At 33.8% G+C, this 27,230-nt stretch overlaps 1 protein-coding gene across 1 annotated transcript in view; it reads right to left on the bottom strand.

Annotated features, from left to right (window-relative positions):
* Nucleotides 1-994: 994 nt before the first annotated feature.
* LOC106715769 (putative phosphatidate phosphatase) overlaps nt 995-27,230 on the bottom strand; it is a 60,031-nt gene continuing 33,795 nt past the window's right edge. The window contains exons 4-6 of the mRNA XM_014509119.2: nt 3,310-3,471; nt 2,317-2,493; nt 995-1,695 (exon numbers count right to left, since the gene is read on the bottom strand). Of these exons, the coding sequence (XP_014364605.1) occupies nt 1,588-1,695; nt 2,317-2,493; nt 3,310-3,471 (447 nt within the window). The 3' untranslated portion in view covers nt 995-1,587. The remainder of the gene's footprint in view (nt 1,696-2,316; nt 2,494-3,309; nt 3,472-27,230) is intronic.

The following is a 27,230-nucleotide window of genomic DNA, read 5'->3' as shown; positions in this document are numbered from 1 at the left end:
TGATAAAACCAGGTATAGGAGAAACCTTTATGAGCTAGAAATATTTAGCGGTCTAAGCGCTCACTTATCAAGGTCTCAGTTTATAGGAGATTAGTAAACAGGGATAGGCAAGCATTAGGGTCTACCAATTCACTAGAGAACTAGATATTAGGTCATTTAACTTGACTAGATATACTAACATCCAGCGAAGCTAAATCCCTTTAAGTAGAAAGCTGTAACTTTAAGGTTCATTTAGACATAAGCCGGAATCTTACGTTAAGTTCTATCCGGCGATGACGTTAGTATAGCGATTCCGAACGTTGCTCGTACGATTCTGGCTTGTAAAAGCACCTTTATGCCGTATATATTTTAATATTTACTTCTAAGAGGATTGCTGAAGAGTAATATTACAAGTATGAAATAAAGAAATTCATTACAAGTGTGTTAAAATTTTAAGTCTAAATAACTAAAAGTAAATTGTATTGTATTTGTAAAATAAATGTAATGGATGTTAATAATAAAATAAAAATCTTGAAATAATGATGTTTTATATAATATTACATATAATATATTTAATGCATTGATGGTGTATTTAATAATGTATAATGTAACCGTAAGTTCCCATTGCTGAAACATATACATAAATTTACAGATACACGTCTATTTTTCTTACATTTTACAATAAAATAAATATATTTTAACCATAAATTGCACGTTTTTCTGTGAGAAATTATTATTTATTTACATTATATACCAAAATCTATTTATAAAATAGTAAGTAGTATTTATTTTGTACAATTTAAGTTTTATGTGATTATTATTTTTTACCGCTAGATGGCAGTGATGCTAAAAATTAATCGAAGTGATGTTTTTATTTTACATTGACACAGTTTTATATTAATATTATTTGCTTATAATTGTCATTGCTTATCTGTAAGATATATTTAAAATAAAAATTGAAGGTTATACTATTTGTTATAAAGTGCACAATCTAAAAAATAAACTATATTCTGTGACATTTATATATTTCTTCACAACCATTCATTCATTCATAAATAATTTTTGACATATAGTGAGCTGCCATGATCAAATGTTGCGTTTTCACTGACGAAACACCTGTCCAAAAACATGTTGCTATCCATCTCATTGACCTTATAAATACAGAGATAAAAATATGTTTTTGTGCAGTGGAAACACAAAATAGAAAGCTGCGAATTCAATCAATTATTATGGCTAGAAGCGTTAAAATATTTTAAAAAGTTCTATTTCCATATTTAGCTACCTTCTACGCTTTTTTATAAGCATTTGCAGACTTTATACATGGAACAGGCTGATTAATGATCATAAGCGAGTCACTTAAGCTTGATTTAGTACAAGAAAACTACACTAAGGGCTTGCTTAAGTCACTATTAAACGATTTTGTGATAGTAAATAACCCAAACGAAGATATACAGGAAGACCAAAGTATCTCGAGGCGTGCACACTTTCTCACACATATAATAATAGTCCGACTTATCTGTCCTGTATTTCAACGTACTCGTGTGATATCCACGAGACGTTGGGCGGGTGTCAGGGTTCTTCTTCCGCTGGCTGATCCTCGGCCGGCAGTCAGACGGGCCAGCCGGCAGCACGCGTGTTGCCATTCCCGTGCAATTCATTGTTGTGTACGTTCGTTTGACGTCTCGATGTCTTACGTAGATCGGACACGAATGCGTACTGTGAAAGAATTGAACTTTATTGTGTATGCTGTAGAGTTTAGTTTGGCTTGTTTACCTTTAAATGTTTTAGACAGTTTAAAAAGTTGTAATATATCGTACGTGTGTTAAGATTCAATCAGCTGATTATTTTTTAAATCGAATATCAAGGCCTTTTTTTAACATTTAATAATTAAGTCCTATTTAAAATGTAAAATTGGTCAAACTCCATAAACTTTTCGTACCTCAGACGGAACGTGATATGAACCTATAATCAATTAAATACCATTGGTCGAGTTGTTGCTTTCTCATACCAAATATGGCCGACATGGGTTATCAAGCAAATTGCAGAAATTCAGTTACTCCTATAATTTATGCGTGGCTACCGACCGAATACGGTTGTTGCGGTTGTTTATCGATAAACTGATTGCTTATATAAATTATAAAGAGAAATAACAAACAAGGTAAGTAACTTATTTACTTTTCATAAAAAAGTAGTTTGGTAGTTAAATAGTTTTATTGTAAGTTTTTTTTTTAATTCCGATGCAGCAGACAAACATAGACAAAGGTGAGAGAATACATCAAGGTATACCAGGTTAACATAAGCTGCAAGAGATGCGTTGCGTCTCAAAACAGTACTCACAATAACAACGGCGTAGATGAGGCCGATACTAAACCCGGCGAGTACGTCGCTCCAGTGGTGCTTGTAGTCAGAGACGCGCGTCATCACCGTGTACCAGGCCATCATGAGCAGAAGAAACTGCACACTGTGTCGTAGCAGCTTAGAGCCACGCCACGTGAAACGCTTCTGTAGGTATATCTGTAAAACGTAAACGTATGACCGTAAACGGTATCATAATGTGGTTAGAAGAGATACCAACGATTTTATTATCTCCTGGTAGTTTTTAGCTTAGTGGTGCGGATCTAAAAGCTACTTTAAACATAAGGTTCAACAGAAAAAGTACCAAGGTGTCAGAAACTACTCTGTATACAAAAAAAAATCGGTGTGAAAATTTCTGCATCTACTTAGCGGTGTACTTCGGTTGATACTGCTAAGTTTGTGTTTTCTACTAGGCTTCGATTATAAATGTCATACAAAACACCGTATGAATAATCGATACTTGATAAATTTAATGATACTTTATCGTCGGCGCTGTCAACACAAAACATTGAGTGGACATTACCATAATGGATGTCCAATCTGCATATGCATGGCTGCATAACTTACAGCCTCCGGTCGCTTTTATCACAATCTAGATAACCAGAGATAGGCAGTACGCTAACAATAAATCAAGCACGAATACTGGATATAGTGATTCCATGTTTCATTTAGAAACCAATATGCCTTTCACTAAAGAAGTATACAGTCCAGTTTGAACACTAATATGTATGCAAGCAAGTCCTTGGTGTAGAATCTGTTTGCGGCAGTTATATTGAAGTGCTTATTGAACAAAGAATTGGAACTTCGGAATTACTAAGATTTGGTTAGTGCTTATTTCTCCAACTTCTTGTACATTTTAGATAAAAATGTAATTTATATTACGTTGTTGAAGGATGGAATAAGGGAACTACATAACTAATGGTGTTTTCTATAACTCTCTTTTATTAATTATTATCAAGTTACAAGGTTACATACCGCGAAGTAAATCATAGTATACGCAGAGAAGGAAGAATGTCCACTAGGGAAGGAGAGTCGCATTTCTTTGAGCAGCTTAGGATCCCGCTCCTGACATGTGAAGGTTTCTATGTATCTCCATTTGTTTTCTGGCAGTGTACAGTCGATATCCGGGTTGCAGACCTAGAAGAATTATGAAATTTTAATAACAAAGCTAGTGTATACCGTAGTACTATAGATAGTTTAATTTGATAGTAAGATAATACTTGAGTTATTAAATTATTATCAAGCTCTAAAAACATTGATAAGTCTACAATCGTTTACACTTTATCTTTCACTTTATTGTTGTTATATAGTGCTGTAAATATTTTTTAGGATTGATTTTGTTTTGTTTTGTTTCTATCTTTTAGCTCGACAAAGATACTCGTGAAACGTGTTACGTTACGATATCAAGAAACATAAATTCAGATTAAAACAATACTCCTGCGAAGACATCTCAAAGCTTCAGTAAATATCTGGCATTGGAACACACATAGCTTCACACCTCGTCTTCGAGACCATTATGCAAATGCATTAGATAAACGCAAATAACTCTAAGTACTTCGGCTTCGTGCAGAACCGTGAGACTGATGGATCGCCCGGAGCGAAATAATTATCCTTTATAATTTGCTCCAGACCGGTTCCGAGCAATAAATTGCGAGCCAATTAATATTTTCTCACTGAAAACATTTATTAGCGAATGACTTGTCCTCTCCAATTATTAAACCATTTTCGGTGGAATTTTTAAATTGGTTTACTTAAGCGGTTACTGGCAGGAGATGGCGCAGGACAAGCGACTGTGGCTTTGTCTTGTGTTCTAGGTTAAGACCAAGACCAAGATCCAAGATTATGGATCGTTGCGCCAGCGGAGTGATTTCAAAATTTATTGTTTAGTTGTCTCAGTATTTTGCAGCAATGATCTGGTGAAGGTTACTGGAGTGTGCTGGATGATGAGTTGGACATATTATTGTGGCGATTATTGGGGTATCCATTGAGGCTTACGTACAGCATTGAACGACTTAGGGCTGATTGATTAGTAGTATATTTATTTCAATCCCTTATTTCCTAACATCCTGGTAAAGTTAATTTGTACTTAACATTTGATACGACTTTATCATCTATCACATGCTTTGAAACTTAATTTACTTATTAAAAAATCGAAGAGAACATCGCATTGGAATTACACAGCCTAAGGTATCATCATCTAAATAGAAAACCCTTCTAGCATGTTATGTTAACCATAGTCGTAGTTAACAAAGTAACCGATAATCTGAACTCTTGCCGTAAGCTCGCATATTAATACTTAGTTTGTTTGCTTTTCGTGCGACTATGTTATTATACTGCGATAACTTGGCATGCTTTTTTGTTTCAGCACGTCAATCATCCAATCAAGCGGTGGCGTTCCATGCCTGGCGAAAACAAGTTATACGCAACTTTTATGGTGACAACAATTTTATACGTAAATCCGAGATTTAAAAAAAAAACGAAAAAGTTGATTTTTTTTCTTTATTACAAGCAAAGAGTTTTTAAAGGGAAGTTTAGATTTTTTTACTTCATAATTTTCTTTGTATTTGATTTACGCAAATATTTACCTTTAAATAAAAAAAAATATGTTTCCTAGAAAATTATAACACGATAAAACAATGTTTTTTATCACCAAAGAAGCTAATTTATGAGAATGTAAAAATTCATGGTTACCCTAGCTACAGTCGATAATTGTACATTATACAAGGCCTCCGTGCAAAATTGGCTGCCCTAACGACCTGTTGCTTTTATAAAATGGTAAAATATTTATTTTTCGCGTTTTGCATATTAAAGGAACTCAATAATTTAGTGATTATAAGACGGGAAGGAAACTTGTTCACTGAAAGGTTAAGGCAATTAAGAATGACGAGAGAAAACATATCATTATAGCCTCAGATATAAAACATAAATCGCAAAAAGAAACAAGCATTCGAAAAAGTAGGTTTTATCCTATTTTCATTAAAGTAAGTACGATTAAAAGTGAAAAAATGCGGTTAACTTTATCCCCATAATAATTTTCAGGAAAAAATACGAATAGAAATCAAATATCGTTTCAAATTTCATCATACCGTAAAAACTAGATGCAGTCATAACTGATCTATCAACAAACATACCTGAGAAAAACCCCTCCTCAGTCAGGCAATAATATCTATTCTATATATACAAAAGAAAGTCGTGTTAGTTACACTATTTATAACTCAAGATCGTTCGAACTGATTTAGCTGAAAATTGATGGGGAGGTAGCTTAGAACTAGGAAACGGGCATAGGAACTTTTTTATCTTGTGTGCATTTTTTTAGTCCGCGCGGACGGTGTCGCGGGTAAAAGCTAGTTTTGAATAAAGTAGTTTTATCATTTAGTTTACGTTTGTGAAATCTAGTCGAATATAAACAAATACATTTAAATACAATATATTTGTAGAAATACCTTTTCACCGTCGTCAATCGCAATTATCGTTATTTTAAACGCCATTAAATAGCATTGGAATAACATCTTTATGTCGACGGCCGCCGTTTCTTGTCTCATTAATGCTTAATTTTATTGTCGCTTAGAACATCGGCTTACTTAACTTGATAATTTAAGTCAGTGCCACACCGGGTTTCTCAGACCCAAATCTCCGTTAAAACATTGCTATCTCTATTTTGTCAAAGGGAAGAAAAGCTCAGAAACCCACGGTAAGTAATATTTACCTGAATTAATCTAATGATATAATAACCTAAATTAATTAAGAACGGCTTAACTCACGTATGATTGTCCGGTGACGGCACCGACTAATTTCGGACCCGTCGGGGGTACATCTTCAGGGCGAGTGTTTACGAGTATTTTGAGGACTTCGCAGTCGCGTCACGTCTCGCTCTGATTTAATTTGATGTAATATCCTTCGTTCGTTTTTATTTCCATTGTCATTAAAAACAAATATATCATACGGTCTTATGTGCACACAAGTACACACGTTATTTTGAGCAGATACCCTTCGATATATTACACATATTTATTTATTGCATGTTAGGGCTTAAAAATTATTATTCAAAAAATCGTAATCAAATTACATCTAATCGGGAGCATAATTTGGGAGTAAGTAATATATGAACAGAATACTAATCATGTCCTAAAGCCTAAAAGTATTACATCTTAAATAAGTTAAAAGGATAATTTGGACATAAAATATGTTTGGGACGGAGATTTATTACTTTATGATAACAAACGACAGACTCAAGTCAGTAATTTGTCTTTGTAATTTTTTAAATTATTATGTAGTACATGAACAAGACGTTACAACTCTCATACAAATACATACACATCCTACCATAAATTAAATGAACTCTATTTCATGTTGAATAAGTTTTAAAATCGTCGAAATATTACTAAAAGTAGAACAGAGAATGAAGTCGCTCAAACATTCGACAGGGTGTCCGATCACCCACATAGATAGCGTTAATATGAAAAATGTGTAGTTTAAAATTCAAGTGGGCGCGTAGAGTTTATTGGCCATCGCTCACGATCGGCTGCTACGGTGCCTGAATGTAATCACTACGGAATAGGGCTGCCAATAAACGCAGACCCGAAAACTGTCGATGAAAAAGAAACGACGATCAATCTTAAATTACCCATACCCTTTGGCTTGTGTAGTGTTTCACAACACTCATACTGATCCGAAGACAACAAAGTTAAAACCGTAGCCAAAACCGTTTACGAGTTTGCATACTCGAATAAGCGACAGCCCTACTGCGAAAGGGTACCTATAGAAACAGGAAAGTTTTTCTAGTCTTGTCGTTTATTACGAGTATTTAAAAGTTTTGAAAACTTACTAACTACTACTAAGGAAATATCACTTCAAGTTTTTTACTCATATATATTTTTTAACAAACAATGCCAGGTGTCAAGGCTTGTGTCGCATTAGCCATGAACCATTTGATGGTATGATAGAGGCTCGCTTATCGTTGCTCATTGTTGGTTTACGTATAAATAGCTCCCTATCGCACGGGGATCGGCGATTGTATGAAAAGAACAATGTCTCAATGGTTTTTTTTTAATAAACAAAGTAATGTTGACTTTGACCCCATAGTACGCCGTATAAATGATATAAAGATGTTAAACTGATCATTAATAGCGCTGAATAAAGACATAAAGCTCTGGGTTCGAGGTAGCTATAAAGGGTTTTAATTTACCACGAGATGGTATTACTGTAATGTACTCTATATTTGAAATATTAAGCCGGTAATTACGGAGTCGGTCAATCAATTTGTCTACTGTTAAAACGTACTTAAATTTATTGAAAACTAGCAGTCGCTCGCGATTTCTCACACGTTATATATTTGCGTTGCGAAGTATGATTTTTTCTCGATATTACATACAGACACTCCAAGTTTATTATATATATAGATGTGTAGATGAAAACTTAGAGCCAGTTGTAACTTGTTATGGAATGCATAAATACAGTTGACCTAAAAGTGCTATTTTAAAGCATTACGTTATTCGCCAGTGGTGAAGTGCGACCGCCGGCAGCAAAAACCTTACCAACAACGTAATACACAAGATATATGGCGTCGTCTGACAACACAATTGCTAAATTACAGGTATACGTTTACTTGCCATTCACGCCTTCATGTGATAACATTTTCTACAGGGACCATAAATATATTTAAAATGTCACCTTGAATATTAAAAGTGAGTTCGACATAAGCTCATTTAATATTGAAATTGTTAGAAAGTAGTAAAAATTATTGTTTGTCTCAATTTTTTTCCAATTGGGCTGATTGAGTCCATAGAATCAAAAAAAGCCCAACGGGAACAACCAAATAAAATTAACATTAAGATTGATAAATGTTAAATGTATTGCCACAATTCCGTCCTCAAGGTTACTATACTCAGAGTCGCTTAACCACTAAGAACATCCTTTAGTGTAGCTTCAGTTGTAGGTTTAGTAATAGTGTAACTACGGGACTATTAAATAACTCTATCGATGCTGCACCAGTTAATAACATTTAAAATGAATGCAGTACTGACTATAAACATCCTCTATCAGTATTGAATTAATTTCCATCGAGAATGGTCGTATAGATTAATCGTAATGTTAGATATTACCGTTGGGATATTGTGGATAAGCCTTAATGGATTCTGGAAGAACCGGTGCGTTGGTGGCCCGTAGCGACCTCTGTCTTATCTTATGTAAAACACACCCTAAACTACTTTGAACTTTAAATTCATAGGAACATCTACAAGTTATATGTTCTTAAGGAGTATTTGTGTTATTTTACGTGAAATTGAAATGAACTTATTTTGTTTAAATGTAACATATTTAAAATTTGCATTAATAAAAATAATTATGTGGGTCTAAAACATGTGCATGTCTAGAAAACTTAGATTTGTTGACACTTTGTTATAAAATTGGTATCGTAAATTATTCTACCGAGATTATTAAATCTACTTTCTTTAGACTCATATACTTTAGTATTAATATAAAATACTATTAACTGTATTATTCTTTAATAAAACGGTACATTAATAACTCTTTGAGCTATGAAAATAACTCATCGGTACGAAAGATCTCTTAATATTATTAATAGCCGTTTTAACACTGTTACCGGCCGCATAACAAATCTCGAATCGATTATAGTTACGTTACGTTATGCATACTGATTACAGTCGTTTTATTGAATGATATTTATACGTACCACGGTAGGGCCGAGTAGTCATTAATTTTCTGGTATCAATATGAAAAAAAGTATTGTTTGTTTTTGTTTGCAGAATTAAACATTCTGCCAAAGAGGTGGCATAATGGCACCAGACCTTTGCCTTTTTAATTATGAAACAAGATATGTAAAAAAAGGGAATCGCGCGGGAAGTGTTAACAACGAGATGTACTAGATATAAAAGTTTGATTTAAATGTTAATGTAAATATATGTACTAAGTTTATAATAAGTGATTATAACAACAAATAGAACAGTTTGGCTGCAGTGCTGCTGTTTTCAATTTATACAGTTATATAAAAATAAGGGTCCTTTGAACTTCAATTCGTCCATGTAATCTCACAGCTTGTATTGGATGATAATTCTAAAGGAACGTACTGAGTATAGATATTGTATTATAAATAAATAACAAATAAACCTACAAAAGATTGCAAATGTAGGTGTATCTTGCAGATAACTCTTACGCCCTCGAGACTTATGAAAATATTATGACATTTTATAGTATTGCCTTAATACGATTTGAATGCGCTGCGCCACAGGATCTGGGAACCAGTTTGCTGGAGTGCTCGTAAAATTAAACGCTAGCGATTACTTTGCAAAGTGCGATTAAAATATACGCGATACGCGCATATCGAAGAGCTTTATTGAATCATACGAGGAGATGCGATTATCTTATTATAGACTTTAAAACTAGACTATGTCTATAAATATATATTTAACATAGGTGCATTATAAAGAATAGATTAAATTTTCTAATAGCCTAATTTCTCTTGTTTGTGAAGTACCCTTATTAATACTTTGACCACAGTTTCATTTTTCCGAAACATAGAGAGAAAGAGGGAGAGAAAGTGAGAGAGAAAGAGTAAAATAAATAGAGAAGACAGGGAGTATTCCCTATTTATGTGAATTTTTCGGCAACTGTAAGTGACCCAAAATATATAACATATTTTGGGTCAATCGCACTTACAGTCAACGTGTTCTAGCGACGTTAATATATAACCTAATCTAATAAACATATTAAAAAGCAGTTAATCAAACGTATTCATTCAACAAAGGGTATGTACAGGAAGTGGGAGGCCGTTTGTAACTGTGACGTCAGAGAACACAAAGGATCATATTATTGGTATAAGGTTTAATGTACATCGACATATCAGATTTTAATGAGCGATCTAATTGAATGTTATTGTACGCTTAACAGGTGTTAATGGTGTGTTATTTATCATTTCTAATCTGATTTGTGTACAAATTAGTTGGAAATAAATTGGTAACGTATAAATTGATTGTATATATTTAAAAAAAAAAAATTATAAGAATAGGGCGAAAACGAACAATAGCAAAATGAAATTCAATGATATGTGTGAAGTCAACCAACCCGCACTTGGCTAGCGTGGTTGACTATGGCCTGGTCACCCCTAACTTGGGGTAGACTCCGAGCCCCTCGGTGGGGACGTATAGTGAGCTGATGATGATGATGATGAACAATATATAATAACAATATATGATATACAGCAATTCGTCAATGGCACCTGGTCTGATCTTCGTAGAGTAGTAGTATATTATAGTTCGATAAGTAGTCCATGAAATTATATGTACTTTAATATACTTTTTTCACCTTTATTTTGTCAACATAGCCAGCTCCACTACTTTATTGTACAGCTTATAGCCGGAACAAGAGAACCAATAAAAACGTGTCCAAACCGCAAAACAATTGCTTTCGGTCACAACATTTTGTGCAACCCGATACTATAGTTACAGAAGCTTGATGTGTATACATTACACAGTGAACAAACTCAGCGATACCTACATATTTGACATAACAAACTTAATAAAATTTATAAGAGTGAATTCAAGTATGGGAACTAATACATGGAAGAGTACAAAGTAAGTACTGTGCAGGCTCTAAGTAAGGTATGAATACGATGACTTATAACCATGGATTTCTGAGTCCAAAATCCCCATATAAAACATATTATATTGTATGACGATATGTTCTATACAGATATTTTGGTCCCAGTTACCAACGGTAAGAATTGATATTAAGTAAAGTGAACGTGCGTACAAAAGCTGTCAATCAATTAGTGGTTGTACACTTAGCAAAATGTTTCATCACCATCGAAAGTCAAACAGACTATACGAGCACTTAACAATGGTAATATTTCACTACGTGGTATGTTTATTTGTACGAACATCGGTCAATTGTTAGACGATATAAATGCGGTGGCAAACTGCACATTTATCGTTCCATTAAACTTTCGATAACAGATCGAAAACATTTGCCAATAACAATCGTACACTCTAACCGTTAATAAACAACACAAAGTATTTTAACTTAAATTTATTGCAATGACGAGACCTGTAAAATTACTCTAAGTGTACTATGGCGAATACATATGAGATTGTGGCTGTGTTAAAAGCAGTCATAACTCAGCGTGTAATGTAACTTAAATAGATGTGTTAGAATAGCTGTACACACAAATCCATGAAAAGATACTTAAATAACTCTTCTGTTAGTGTGGCACAAAGCACTATGTGTAAAGATAAAATATAGAACACAATTTAATTGAACGTTCATAACTAGAACTGGTTGGTAATTTTTACTATTGCAGTACAATAACTTCCAGTTAAAGTTCATTCAAAGCAAATGTAATGCAAACACGCGCCGAGTCGCTTTGTTGAGAGCGACGTCTACGCTTGTCGTTGCGTTTTGCATGTCACACGCAATTACGGAATATATTAGGGTTGTCACCTTAACAGTGTAGTTAGAAAAAATGTCTAGACAGATAAAAGTTATAATAAATAAATAAATAAATAAATAAATAACTGCTTTATTGTAACACTCATATACACAATTATGTGGAAGCCTTGGTTCCTGAACTAGGGCAAAGCCCTGTGTTTCAGGAGCCAATCCCTTCCCCCATTATCATCATCATTAAATTAATATTACATTTAGTGATAAAAGAAAAGAAAACAATCATTTATGAAATTTTCAAAAAAAAAAAAACAAACATTAAAAAAAAAAAAAGATATAACTAACTTATTTTCGATTTTTTTTTTTGCATACGTGTTTTAGATTGGTGCGTGTGTATGTGTGTGTGTGTGTTGTGTATGTTTGAGTGTGCGTGTGTGTGGGAATGTTGGTGTGTGAATGTATCCCTATGAATATGTCAGATGTGCGTATAACTATAGATAGATAACAATAGATAAATTAGCAACTAGTTTTTTCTTTTATGAGACATTTGTAATATGTTTTTTTTTTCTATTTCATTTTAAGTTCTCACTCTTCAATACTTATAAGATTTTCACAATCTCTGTAGTCTAGGTTGTTAAGCCAATTTTTTGCATGTTGTTTCATTTTATAGTAGTTTAAATTATACACATTGTGTTGTGAATGAATCCACAAATGAATCCACAAACGTTAAAAAACCACTTTTAAATGTAATTCTTTACGCAAAATACACGCTAATCGTGACGTTACGAAAAACCAAACCGCATGGTTTAGCTGAATGGTGAGAAAGAACAATAATTTAAAAAGAAAGAAGGTAGCAAGTAAACTAAGGGTAGGTTAAGTGATGGTTTACTAACTAATATTGCCTAAAACACATGTTTTTTTTTTATAAGAGAAGGGGGCAAACGAGCGGCACGAACACCGAAGTGATCATCGACGCCCATGGATGTAGTTACAATCTTAAGGAATTGTAGGTAGTTGCTGGCCAATATGAAAGGAACAGCATGAAAATTTAACAATAATTAATACTCGTAAATGAGTTAAGGGAAAGCTTAATCGATAACCTCATTTGGTTAAAAAAAAACGACTCACACCGATACAAGTAATGAATATGTAACTTCTAGACACTGCTTTAAGTTAGAATATTAGTACGTAACGTACGTAAGACTACGGATTATAAATTGCAAAATATGTTGCAACATTGACAACCTTAGTTAATGCCTGCAAGCAAAGTCAAAGCGTGTAATTGAAAACATCAAGATACTTTAGTTAGAAATGTTTCCGAGATTAAACATAACAGACCTGTCCTCAGGTTTCATAATGCTATTATACTAGAGATTTTCTAGCTATTCTATAATCCAGAAACACAATTTCAACAAAACAAAACAAAAACAAAATCCAAAAACAGAAAGTTTCACGGTTCGTAAGTGTAAAAAAAAAATCTTGAGAGGTGTCAAGGGACACCCGGATGGAACGAAGTTCCTTTCGATTAATTAGTGAAGGAACCAATGTTTATTCTATAAATAAAAAACTTAAGTCTTCACAAGAAGTACATTTTATTTCTATGATTATGTATTGTCACGTCGTTGCCATGGTGAAGTAGCGCTCATTCGTCGTTAACATACTATAGCAAAAAGTGTCATGACAACTTTTCGTAAGAATTTTTTCCGTCTAGCCCCCTTTCACAACGCGCGATAAGGAACTTCGTTCCAATAAAGCTTCGTTAAACTTGCGTTCTCTTACTCGAAAGAACAAGAAAAACTTGAAATAATTATTTAACGAAGCAATAAATAGCAACATGTGCAATAAAAGTAATAGACCTCCCCGACACAAATGTTGAGTAATCGTAGGCTTCGTTTAACACTTGCCGCGTCTATCACTTTATTGATCAATTAGCGAGTCAGCAAACGGGCGGTTATTGAAGAACGCCACAATCCCTTTTATTAAGTGCATAAGCGCTCTATTAGTGCATTCAATAAATGCCGAATTCTTGCCGGGGGCGATGACATCACTGTTTTGTTCGACAAGTTGTTAACCACTTCACATGACAAGACAAAAAACAGTGTGTGCTGGCTTGTGTGTCGTAACCCTTAATTGTAGTATCACAATATTAAAATTGACGTTGTAATCAGTAACGATATTGTAGGATAAGTTGTTTGTGTATTGAATCTGTAAAAAGTTATAGCCACAAAAGCCTTAAGAATCTAAGGAATTAGAAAAACCTCAAAATAGCTTTGAGATTACATTACTGGTAGTTTTTCGAATTATAAATATTTTAGGTCTTAACAAATTAAGAGCAAAAGTGAAAGCTATCGCTGTTGGTGTGGCGCGACATTTATTTACTGGTTGTACATTAAAAGTGACGCCTACCCTGCTCTGATCAAGATCAATTGTTATTAATAAAAGTGCTGCATCCACAAGCGTTCTCAAGAGGCCTCAGCTGCCGGCATACTTTTTGTTTCACACTGCCATATTAAATTTCGTCACTTATTTTCAATGCAAGGAGTGGTTTTGTTAGTTATTCTTTTTAAACATCCCCCTTTATGTGATATATTTGGAACTCTATCTAATTAATATTTCTTATTCTTCTTATAAACAATACTAGCTGTCGCCAGCAACTCCGTTCGCACAGGTCCGTTCTTCCAGACTCTGTTCTATCTACATCAATGCCAAATTTCAGCGAGATCCAAGCAGCCATTCTGAAGATACCTTCAAACGAACATTCATCCATCCGTCCATCTATACATCCAAACATTTGCATCTATAATATAAGTAAGGTATGTTTTATTACAGGTTGCTTTGTGATCATATTAAACAGATTTTTTTACTTATTTGCGTCGTGTAAATTACTTCTATGTTTTGTATGTATAAACGCTCTGGCTATTTTATATTATACATTTTTTATGGTTGTGAAGAGGATAGAATATAACATATAAAATTGCTCTGTCGGCATGTCCAATAATAAAGGCAACCCCTAAAGTCAACTGAAGCGTGGAATAAAAAAAAAAACAGAACCGAGTGAGATAATTTCACCTTGAGCCTACTAATCCGGATCCATCCCAGTAGTATAATAAAAACGAAATAAGGGAGCGTAGCCCTCCATTCACGCTGACGGATTCATTGTAAAGATTAAGCGGAACCAGTAGAGACTGACCTCGATAGAGGAATAAACATCAAATAGATGAGCAAAGTAATGATAGGTCTAGGTAGACTGGACGATACAAGGTCGGACAAGGGGCGAATATCAACAAATCAACGTATTTTAGCTTTCATAAGTCTATTGTGTGACGGAAGCGAAGGGGACGATGGTGATGCGTCATAAGTTTTAATTAAAATGGAACATTAAGCTGGATCAACTGTCGAAATTAGAATGTGTTAGAGGGAGAAAGAACAAGAACACGTCCCGCTTTAGCCTTACGATCAATTCAATATTGGCGTGTAATCGATTCTGTTGTACGTGTTGATAAATGTGGGACGGAATCGATTTCGGTGTTAAATGTTTTCACGCAAATAAATAAACTTATAAGGGGCTAGGGTGACAAGATACTATTGAATTTATGAGGCTTGTATGTGAGATAGTTTTTATATTATAAAGTGGTAAACGAGCAAACATCCGCTGCCGATCTACATACATCAAATCGACGGAGGAGGGAATAGAAATGGGATATTTTCCCTCCTCCGTCAAATCCACTTATGCTCTACTTGTTTCCTTATAAGCAAATTAGGGAGGGGGGGGGGTATTTGGGTTGAAGAAGGACTAAAATAAGAGAGATGGAATAGGGTTTGATATATTTTATCAGTACGAAAGCTTTCAGCAAAAGTTGGGCATATACATGTTGTATGAAATCTTAATGCACAGAGTATTAAACTGATCATTTATCCTCTGTTAGTATTTTTTTGATTCACATTTCTTAATTCAACACAGACGTTATATACATGCAAAATATTTTCAATAAAAACTCAAACAATGTTAATAATCTTCTTAACAGAAATCAATAAATAAATCAATGCCTATATACCTGCAATTAATAAATGAAAAGCTATTCGATAGTGATTTATGACAATAGGTATTTACGTTTGCTACTAAAGTGATTATTAACTATGATAATAACATAGAGCGTTTGCAAGAATAATGATCTCTTAGCATAGTTAAAATTTATATAATGAGACGTAATAATAGCTAACAAACGCCGCGTCGCGTGTCTTCCATAATTATATTCAATGAGATACTTTTAGCTACTACATATTTGCACGAACAAACACTAGACCTGATTTTTATTTTACACACATAAATCCATCCCATGAAAAGAGTATCATCTCATAAGATATGTAACTCTTTTCGTAGGATATAAAATTTGTAATTACAAACTACACAAATGATGTAATTTGAACATTTGCTTGAGTTTTGACTAACAGTTTGAATGTCCAAAAGTTTATTACAACTCAATAACATTACGCAAATAATAAAAAAACACAACTCATGTAACCTAGAGGGGTAGGCAGAGATATCGGACCTCCTTTTGGTGTGGCCAAATAAACCTCCACAATCCACTTTTGCGCTTTTGCGCTCACTACGCAAATACTTTATAGAGATTAATGATTTCACCGAAGTAGGAAATAAACAACCTCCGCTGTAAATTTTTAAGTTAAAAGTTTGACCATGTTATACTAAAATATAACAAGGAACATAAAGTGGAACCGTCTGCATCATTTCCTTATTACTCGATGCAGTGCTGCACCCTTGCGGACATAAATGTTACTAATTTAATACATATAACAGCGGAATCATAAAAACCGTGGAGCCAAACCAATAAAGAAGAATAATTGCCTTAACTTTTTAATGACATCATCTCCACGGAATTATGTTCGGATTGAGGTCAATGATTCGAAATAGCCTAACAACTTTTTGATAATTCACGAAGCAGAAATAAAAAAGAATGAATTTGAACACTTTTGGAAGTGGTATGTTGTTTCTCCATATAACTAACTTTAATATTATATAAATCTTGTAATGTAAAGTATTTCTAGAACACAAAATAATAATATGATCTGTGAATTAAGAAAAATAAAGTAATAGTAACTACGTTTTAGTTAAAATGTTTACTTCTTTTCACAAAAAGCACCAAATAATCACTGTTTCAATGATGTGCAAGTTTCTAGTGCAATATTCGACTTTAAAAGTGTAAGTGTTCTATTTTTAACATAACAAATATAAGAACGAATCCAAAAAAAACATTTATCAAATTACAAAATATAATTCCACTGTCAGAAGATCAAAGGAAAGAAAAAAAAGGTCTAAAAATAATTCATGAAGTGTCGAAGGATGGTAAAACAAAAGTCGGTAGTAAAACTGACAATGTAAAATCACTTTTCGACAAACAACGAAGTGCAAATGCAATGAATAATAAGACTCGTCAAGTTTGGACAGGCCACTTGTCGTCTTGTTAAAGCGTCCTAAATTGTCTCGATGATATTGGAGCAAGTTTTGTTTTGGTTTCGATGTGGCCGAGTTATTTTGACGGCACTGGTTATAAAGCCGAAAGGAATTGTGAGAGGATGTTTATTAATTGCATGTTTATTCTTTTGAATACATCTGAAGTTCTTGTGAAGAGTTTACATTACTAATAAGAACTTTGCCTTTCGTATAAACATAGTAATTGTAATATATTTGATGTTTTAAAAGTTGAAAATAGTTTACATTATTTTCAAAAATGTCTGTATGTTTCACTAGTTATTTAAATTTTATCCAATACAGAAGATTTTACACCACCCATAATTGTCAAGTGAGGTCAAAGGTTTATCGTAATGAAGTTTGATATGCCATCCAGCGTTTTAACCTTGACCGTTGGAATTGTAAGATTCAATTTAAGAGTGATTTTAAATAATTTGTAAGTTTAATTTTTATATTAGGAACAGGGTGTAGCTATAACATAAATATTTTGCAGCATCTTTACACTTCACATAAATTTTCATTGCGTTTGAATCTACAATCACTAGGAGTACAACGTTGCGAACAAATATGACACGGTGGGCACGAGGCCAGCACTAGCAATAAAACTGTCTACGGTTGCCCAATAAAATACTAAACCATATACATAGGCTTTTACTCATTTCAACTTTATTAGCTTAGACAAAAATAATATCGCAATACGCTTTTCTAAATACTGGTGGCTAAATCAGTGCGCAAATTTCAATAACCTAGAAAGTACGCTCAAGTTTAAAACAAATCTAGTTAGCGACAACAATTATTGATACGTTTTATCAATTTAAATTACATTTAAAACAGGTATACCATTTTAAGCTCTTTCAAAGCTAAGACGAATAAAAAAACATGTGAAAATTACATGGAAATGGTCAAGATGAGTGTCGTAAAAAAACACGATTAAGGTACAAAATACTTCGTTGCTAGCTATAGACGCTAATGTTATAATTGAAGTTTTGATTTAAGCTTTATATATATACAAAGAGGTAGTTGTAACCTACAACGGGTACTTTGAAGACCTTATCTGGAAAGGTAGGTATTAAAAGCTGGATATGGAAATATATACAGTTTGCATGAACTGAGGCCATACTAACCTTAAGATAGTGGAGATGAGAAATAAACATGAATCTGACAAAAATGTAATGTATACCAATTAAAATAATTTTAGATATTAAAGTAAAAAAGTGTAATAAATTAAAAATATATAGAACATTCAGATCATAATCAGTCCTGTTAACAGGCTATTGAATAGACATTATCTATGGTTTTCGTCAATATGACCTAACAAAATGTTCTTTGGCTAAAGTTCGTCCAATTTATAGATACTTGCCACTCAAATCTCACTATTATGTTGACCTTACGTAAATTTGTTTAATAATTATTATTAAATTGAATTTAACGTCAAAACTAACATTAATACTTCTCTAATATACAATAATTGAAATCTGTTATAAATTAAATTAAAGCTATTTATCAATATCAGACGTTTTAATGAGCGCAGTCGATAGGCAACCTCGAGACTGCCTCGATACGGCTTGATCTTTACACACATTGCACGTGACATTGGCGAAATATGGTACGATATTAACATTAAGTGGACGTAAAATATATATCTAGAAGTTTATAAGCTCTTATTAGCTGGCACGAATTTTCGTCATAGGATATTCCTAATCTTAACAATAAGTACCTATACTGTATTGAGCATATTTGGTGACTTCAAACTACTGAAAAGGATACTTGTCTTTTTGATGTTTATACGTCCTTATCCTTATAAAATACATTATAAATCAGAAACAATATCAACTCCAGAAATGCATAAACAGCGGAGTTCATTAATGTCAACCATAAATAGTCCGGTCCAAATACTGATCCTTGAGGAACACCCATATTAGAAGGGCAATAACGACTTACACTTTTGGTCTGTCTCTGACTGATAGTAAGTAAGAAGTAAAATACAGGTTCGGAGATCATATAATCACATGATGTCATGTACAAACAAAACAAGTTACAGTTGCCTGAACGTATGCGCATATATCAAAAGCGGGAGTGGTGTCAACCGTTCCCTAGCCTTAAATATATACATAAAACATGTGCATTACATGTCACAAGACATTTCCATTCTTAAGCCGCATTAAATATCTAGTTAGTGAATTTCGTAACACGCTTACATTGCGTTTGTACAAGAATATTCAAATGAGCGACGCTCTCTAATGTTAATCTATATAAACATGTCTTTAGACATTAGCGGTAGCGACTGTAGCCATTGTATATTAATATTGTTACTAAATAGAACTTGTAAAATGACGTGAATCAAGTAATGAAAAAGATAAATCTCACACAGCCGTTGTATAATTGCCAAACTACAAAGAGTTTTTTTTTATAAGAGAAGGGGGCAAACGAGCAGCGGGAACACCAAGGTGTTCATCGACGCCCATCTTCTTCTTCTTGAAGTGCCTCTTCGACTAGCGAAGGTTGGCGATCAGTTCTCCATATTTTCTTTTGTCTCTTGCGAGGCGAAATAGTTGGGCGGCACTCGTAACCCCTGTCCACTCTCGGATGTTGCGCAGCCAGGATTATTTTCTGCGACCAACACTCCTTTTACCGGGGACTTTTCCCATCAAGATGAGTTGGAGGAGTTCGTATCTGTCGTGCCTGAACACGTGACCGAGGTAAGATACTTTTCTCATCTTGATGGTCTGCAAAAGTTCCCGTTTCTGATTAACCCGTCGCAGAACCTCTTCGTTTAATACTTTCTGAGTCCAGCTTATGGCCAACATACGTCTATAGGCCCACATCTCGAACGCTTCAATACGTTTCCTGAGGTCTTCTTTTATAGTCCAAGCCTCGCATCCGTAAAGAAGGATGGGCCAGATGTAACACTTTAAGAGTCGAATGCGCAAAGATATTTTAAGGCCGCGAGAGCAGAAAATTTTACGCATTTTTTCAAATGCATTGCGTGCTATTTCGATACGGGTCTTGACTTCCTGATGGACGACGATGGATCGACGCCCATGGACACCTCCAATACCAGAGGGATCGCAAATGCGTTGCCGGCCTTTTATTTACTAGTTATTACTTATTAGAATGCGTATATACAACATTAATCGATCACGATAGGAATTAATTTGTCAGTGCACAGCTTGATGCAGTGACAATAGTCCCCCCCAATCGTCACATAGATAGTGGTAATTGACAGTTGAAACGCGCCGCTAATGCAGCCCCACAATAAATATAAAACGAAAAGAACGATGACCCGATGCTATCCTGTGATTATATCCACTAAAGAAAAAATATCAATAATTCAATATATTGACATTAATTGAATTAAATTCATATTAACAGCTGATTATGGAATATAAATAAATATTATATAGATCTAAGTTGTAAAAACAAAAAAGACTTTAGACATCAAATCAAAAATGTTTAATTCTAGCATTTTAAGAACACAACAGAAATTTCTATCAGACAAGTATAATCGGGTCTTGACATGGTTTTGTTTTAAGATGGGTATTAGTAATACTAATATAAAACTATTTACATTTCTTATGAATAACTGCCGTAGATAGAATAAACAAAAGTAGTAAAAACAGCACTAATAGCAGCAGCATTAATAGCACTAGAACGTGGAAATGATACAGCTTATCAAAGGCCAGATGCTTATTTTTTTAAGTCACAGCAGGGAATGTAAACGCTCTTGACCTCTACCAGGAATCGAGTACAGTAATGATCTTGTAATTGTAACATTTAACCTTCCGTTCAAGAACATTGAATACATTTTAAGAACTTGATTTAAAATCTTTGTAACAGAATTTAACGCCCTGGGGGAAAGACGATGACGCAAGAAAAATCCTAAGTCCATGAACTATTGATAAAATATCATCGAAAAAGTACGATTAAGTGAATTGGGTTAGCTGGAGTGATCTTTGTCCCTTTGATACGCAAAATACGCGCCAATTGTGGAGATATAGCTTGCAATAACATAAAAGCCATGAACATAAAATTTAGACGTACTAAGTATAACTAAAGCTTGCACAGAAAAGTGGTAAAATACAACTGAGTCTATGGTTAAAAAAAAACTTGAGAGGTGTCAAGGGACACCCGGATGGAACGAAGTTCCTTTCTATTAATTAGTGAAGGAACCAATGTTTATTCTATGCATAAAAAACTTAAGTCTTCACAAGAAGTACATTTTATTTCTATGAATTTTCGTTATATATTGTCACGTCGTTGCCATGGTGATATAGCAAAAAGTGTCGTGACAACTTTTCGTAAGAATTTTTTCCGTCTAGCCCCCTTTCACAACGCGCGATAAGGAACTTCGTTCCAATATCTCGATGACAAGCATCAGATCTGTTAATTGAAATGCATTTACTTATTCAACGTTAGCAATAATAACGAGGTAACAAAATACTTTATTATTTACGATCAACCAAATGCTAATGGACACTTTCAACTGTAATTGCAGTCACACTTTGTGCTTCATTCATAATGGATTCTAAAGTGACTATAAAAAAGTTATAGCCACTAAAACTCTATAATTAAAAGTGTTCTGTAAGTACATAGAATTTAGTGGCTATTCATTACATAACGCATAAGTTAATAAAATCCTTAGTATCAGGGAGTTGCTCTACGAAGTATTTGAGCCTGGTAGTAAATTTTTAATTGCAATAACAATAACAATGTTAGATATAAATCTTCATAAATATTTCATTTCATCGCGCCCTGTGATGTCCCCATTACATTTATCGTCTCGACGTAGCATCTAAATGAAGATTTATTTACTTATTTAATATCCGCATCCGCTTGGGAAATGAAGTTGCAACGACGAGTGACATTATGGCGACGGATTCAAACGTTTCGGCTGTATTTAGTTTGACGTCGTCTTTCAACCCAATTCAGACGAACTGAGAATCGTGATCTGTTTTTTTGGAAACTACTCTTATCTAGTAACAAAACTAAGTAAATTCTTTCGCATACCTTTAAATTTCAACACCGTTAAAATTGCAACCATAGTAAAAAGTTATTATAGAATTGAAGAATAATTTAACAGGATTCTTATTATTTTTACCAACGTAACTTTTTCATTAAAAGTATAAAATATTGTTTTATCACTACAAAAAGAACAAACAATAATCAGGAAGGTTATCAATTTTAAAAGCACAATTCATCCAGCGAATGATCAATAATAACTTTATAGCGAATCATTTCGCTTAAAGACCGCAGAGATCAAAAAACATCTCTGCGTGACTAGATAGTTTCGATTAAGAAACGCTACATCATTTAAAGCTATAAAGTAATACAAATAGAAAGAAAAGAAACAGAATCTTGCGAAAATAATACTCACGAAGGACCTAAGGCTATAGAAAATAGAATTCAAAAGATACTTGTTGGTAAAACCAACATGGACGTTTTTTAAATGATAAATTCAATTCAAAATGGACTTTATTTGGCATTAAATAAAACATTAAATTGTGTGTAGGTTACTAGTCCTCTTGTAACCGTTCGATTTCAACTTCTTGCCACTTTACCAAATGATGCGAAATGACAATGGAGCGCGTGATAGAAATACCAAAATGCTACTCCTTAAGGACTTTAATTTCAATGCTATATCCGGTCACGTCGAGATCTTACGATAAAAATGATAAACAGCATTATAAATTAGCAACAGATGACCACATTTAATAGTTATTTATTGTATTGACATAATAACTAAGAGATGACTGATAAAAATTGATATCATTAATAAAAATAACTAAGAGCTTCATCGGTTTTGATTTATTAAAGTACTTCAACGTTCCTGATTCTTTCGTTCTTACAACCATCCGGTTAGCAAACAACTTGCTCTGTTAATTTAAGTTCATAAATTCTTTGTAACACGATACAAATGTTATTTCATTTTAGAAGCTAACCTTTTACGTAGAGTATAAGGTAATGTAGTGCGACATTAAGACAACGATAAATGGTAGCAAAATATCGCGGCCACCTTTGAGTCATATCGTCGGCGCCGGCGTCACGCGCGGCCGCCCAACCGGCGCTCTATACACCACTCTTTTTGCTACCGTTTTAGCTTACTGCTTGTTCTGCTCACATTTTGCTTCGGATTCTTATTTATTTTGCTACTATAAATCTTTCGATTTGACTGCTGTAGTTATTTCATTAGTTCGAGTTTTGTTATTGAAAAGGGACAAAGCGCGATACTAATCTGTATAAATCAAAATAGGAATACGCCTTTTCATTCCACATAAGTTAAACTATTTGTTAGTAATCTATATAATCATCGCCTCGGGCGTTTTAAAACAATTGTTAAGGTCAATAATCTAACCGTAAACAATCAAGGCAATGTTATTTATTCAAATCCCCGGAGTGCAATTTCCCGAACAATGCAATACAGTCTTCATCCTGTCAGACCCATACAGCTTTCAATCAACTGTCACAAGCATTGTTGAAGTGATGCGATGACAATGCAACTACATGATTTTATAAACTCTAATAAAATTGAACGTAATTTGGTTTGTAAAATTTAATGTGCACAAGGTATTTATCACGGTGGTCTTTACGAATATTTTTTATTTTCATTTTACTACAATCATATCAAATTAAGGATTGTTGTACTTTACGAGCTAGTCTAGATTAAGAATGGTTCATTTATTTGAATACTATGTATTTATTGTACCACCAAGTAACTTAATTAAGTTTCGGAACATAAGTAACTTATTTCTTGAAATCATGAATATGTTATGACTATTAATTTTAATGTTATCTTATCTTACTTAACACTTACAAAGTCATCTTATTAAAAAATATAGAACAAACGTGATACAATTTAAAACAGTTTCTATAGATGGCATACGTGATATTGATCGAGTATGAACTCTTCACTATAACGACGCGCGACAAAAAGAAAAACTTTAGAGATTTATCACATACGAGCACCAATAATGTTTCTCTAATCTTATCTTAGAAAAGAGAAACATGAACATAGCAGTTTTACTTGTTAAACGATAGACAGAAAATAACGTAGCAAAAAGAGTCAAAACAATAAAGAAACAAGACAGCTTCTATCAAAATAAGGATCAGGATGTAAAGAAGACCTTTAAAAGGAATAATGGATTTAGTAGGAAGCGTAGACCCGTTAGATATAAATGAATTCTTGAACTCAATTTAATTTTCAAACTACTCGTATGATAAGATGTAATCACAGAAGTCATTAGACATGTCCGTACCATTAGACTTAAGAGCTTTAAGCGAAAGAAATTAAGGTACGACAAGAAAATATCACCAATTACACAATCGAAGATAAAAAGCAGCGTTAGAATAATCGTTAGTGTTGGTATATACAGAAATTCTTGAATACAGAAAACATCGTCAACACTTTCATTAACGTTAAGAAACTAGAGACAACTATATATTTTTATACATGCTCTAAACATGACAACCTAACATTAGATTTCACTCCTCTTTGAAGCTAATGCAAAACATAAGGATAAAAAAAAAACCATCTCAATATCGTCTGTACTTTTTATTCTATTTCACGACCATAAATAACGGTGAGCAATAAAACAGTCAAAAAGTACAAAAGTAAGTGCAGCGTGTCGTGTCATAAGTGCGGCAAATGTACGGGCATGTCAAAATTACAAGGAGGAGTCGTCGGTGTCGGCGTCGGCGGTGCATGTCGCCGCACGTTATTAATACCGGCTGGCCACACTTAATGTGGAAAGCAAGGGCTGCGATTCGTCGTCACACCATATGTACTAATATGCCGCTTTTTGTTCGCAGCTTACAATTCCATTTGACTTCCGTATATGGTAAAGTCACAGTCGTATTTTAACACTTATCAAAATACGTTGACGAACCACCCAAGCACGAACTATCTGTCACTTACTACCATAACGTCAACATCTTGACGTAAATATAGACACGGATTTAAATAAATGGGCAGTGTCTATGGATTTATTGCTCGAATGTGCCCAAAGTAAACTGACACCAAACTATACAGTTGTGTCATCAGATTCCGAAGCAACGTTTTACTGCCCATCATCGCGGATAAATAGACTATCTCAACGGATTTATGTGGACGACAGCGTAAAGCTGTTACGACACGCTATACTCTGTCGCCACTCGGAAGGAACATTTTAGCGCCCATCATCTTATTCCAGTCATTAATCAGATGCGTTTCACAACCTTGTTTGGACAGTCGGATTGAGTTAAGCTTTTAATTTTTTTTAAGTCGACCCTAGTCAATTAATAAAAATTTCATCGTACGTTCAATTAAAACTTTTAAACGTTTATATTTATTTATTGTTGCGGAAGAGATAAATTTGTGTTTTTTTTACAACTTCTGGTTCTAAAATATGTAAACATCTTATCACCATTCCTAAATACAATTATCATTAAATAAAAATGTAACACATTTTTTAAACACTTCTTGTATTTAAACTGTATAAAACCAAGGCAATGAACAATAACTTCCTGTTTCTTATAATAGTAATTCATGTTAAATCTATTAATATTAATAATATTAATTTTTGTATGTCTGTTTATTTGTTGCCTTCTACCCAGAAATTTCACCTGATTTTCGCATAATAAAAATAGATCCACTCAATTATAACTAGTTAGATAATTGGGGTTAATGCAATTATGGAGGAGCGAGCATGCAACCGAACACAACACGACTGCGCCGGGACATCGCTGTATGACGCTCATTTGACATAATTTACACCAAGTCTTAGCTTACGTCATAAAGTAAGAAAACTTCTGATAATATGTTTAATATCTTAATAAAATTAATTCTAAATAATTTTCAAAAACATAAGAGTTCTGTACTATTGGGTTCTCCCAAGTAGGGTTGGCCGTAAAAATTAAGCCAAAACTTTAAGATTTATAAAACCTTGTGTACCGACCCCGTGAGTGGGAAATGGCCAGTGAGATGACTATTGTATTGATCTATACATTGTATTAAATCGTGTAATTCTAGTTAGAAAAAAAATTGTTTCTTCTTGAGAGTATACAACATAAAGGGAATAAAATATATGCATTGTAAAGTCACTCCTAACTTGTTGATAACTCAAACAAGTTTATACATATACTAGAACTAAACCTGATTGCATTTCTAATCAATGACTTGCTCGATTTATCTTTTTTCTCATCGCAATATCTCCGCGTTACAGTGATTGATCACTCTAGTATTACGATACAGCTGCCTACATTTATTGTCAAAAGCTAATCGGTTGGTGAACTTTAGTGACCGATAAGTTGAGTTATGTTAATACAATAATATTAAAAGGAATATTATCTATTTTCATAGTATTAAAAAAAAAACAACTGACGGCTACACTGTATAATCACACTTGACATTTGCATAAAACATATGCATTGGATACATGCGTATCAACATCTGCATGCATGCGTATACATACGAATTGATACTGTTAAACATACAAAAATTCAAGCACTCTAACATTTCTTAGTGTTGATTCAGTCATCATATCCCTGCCCTTCTAGATCGATCTTGCACAGTTGCCAATCCCTCTCTAATCACACAATCCATACATCTCTTCCTGGGTAGACACTTACCGGTCTACCACTCCTTAGTGTTTCTGTTTAAGAAACCGTTTAAACGACTTACCGTGGGTTTCTGCGGCCAACATTTCTGCATAAAACATATCTTCATCCCATTCATTATATTTAACAAAACAGAGGTCTTCGAAACCACGGTGAGTAAAGACAAACGCTTAAAGCTAATACTAAAAACAACAAACAAGTCCGTTTGTTACATTATTACGGTTAGCGATAGAGTTTTATGAGGGAGTCGGCTGTTTATGTTCGTGGTGAAGGGTCGAAGGCCTAGCGAAAGGTAAACAATGTCGGCGTACCAGTAAAAATAACAGTAAATCTTTGAATGCTTCCATCGGCATATTTTTATGTGAGTCGTAAACAAGTTATATCCTAATTTTGAAGACAAAATCTTCTTTAACACAGAGTT

The sequence above is a fragment of the Papilio machaon genome, chromosome 16, assembly GCF_912999745.1.
Source record: "Papilio machaon chromosome 16, ilPapMach1.1, whole genome shotgun sequence".
Classification (NCBI taxonomy): domain Eukaryota; kingdom Metazoa; phylum Arthropoda; class Insecta; order Lepidoptera; family Papilionidae; genus Papilio; species Papilio machaon.
Note: the sequence above shows the minus strand (reverse complement) of the source record. Positions and strands in the feature narration are given on the sequence as shown.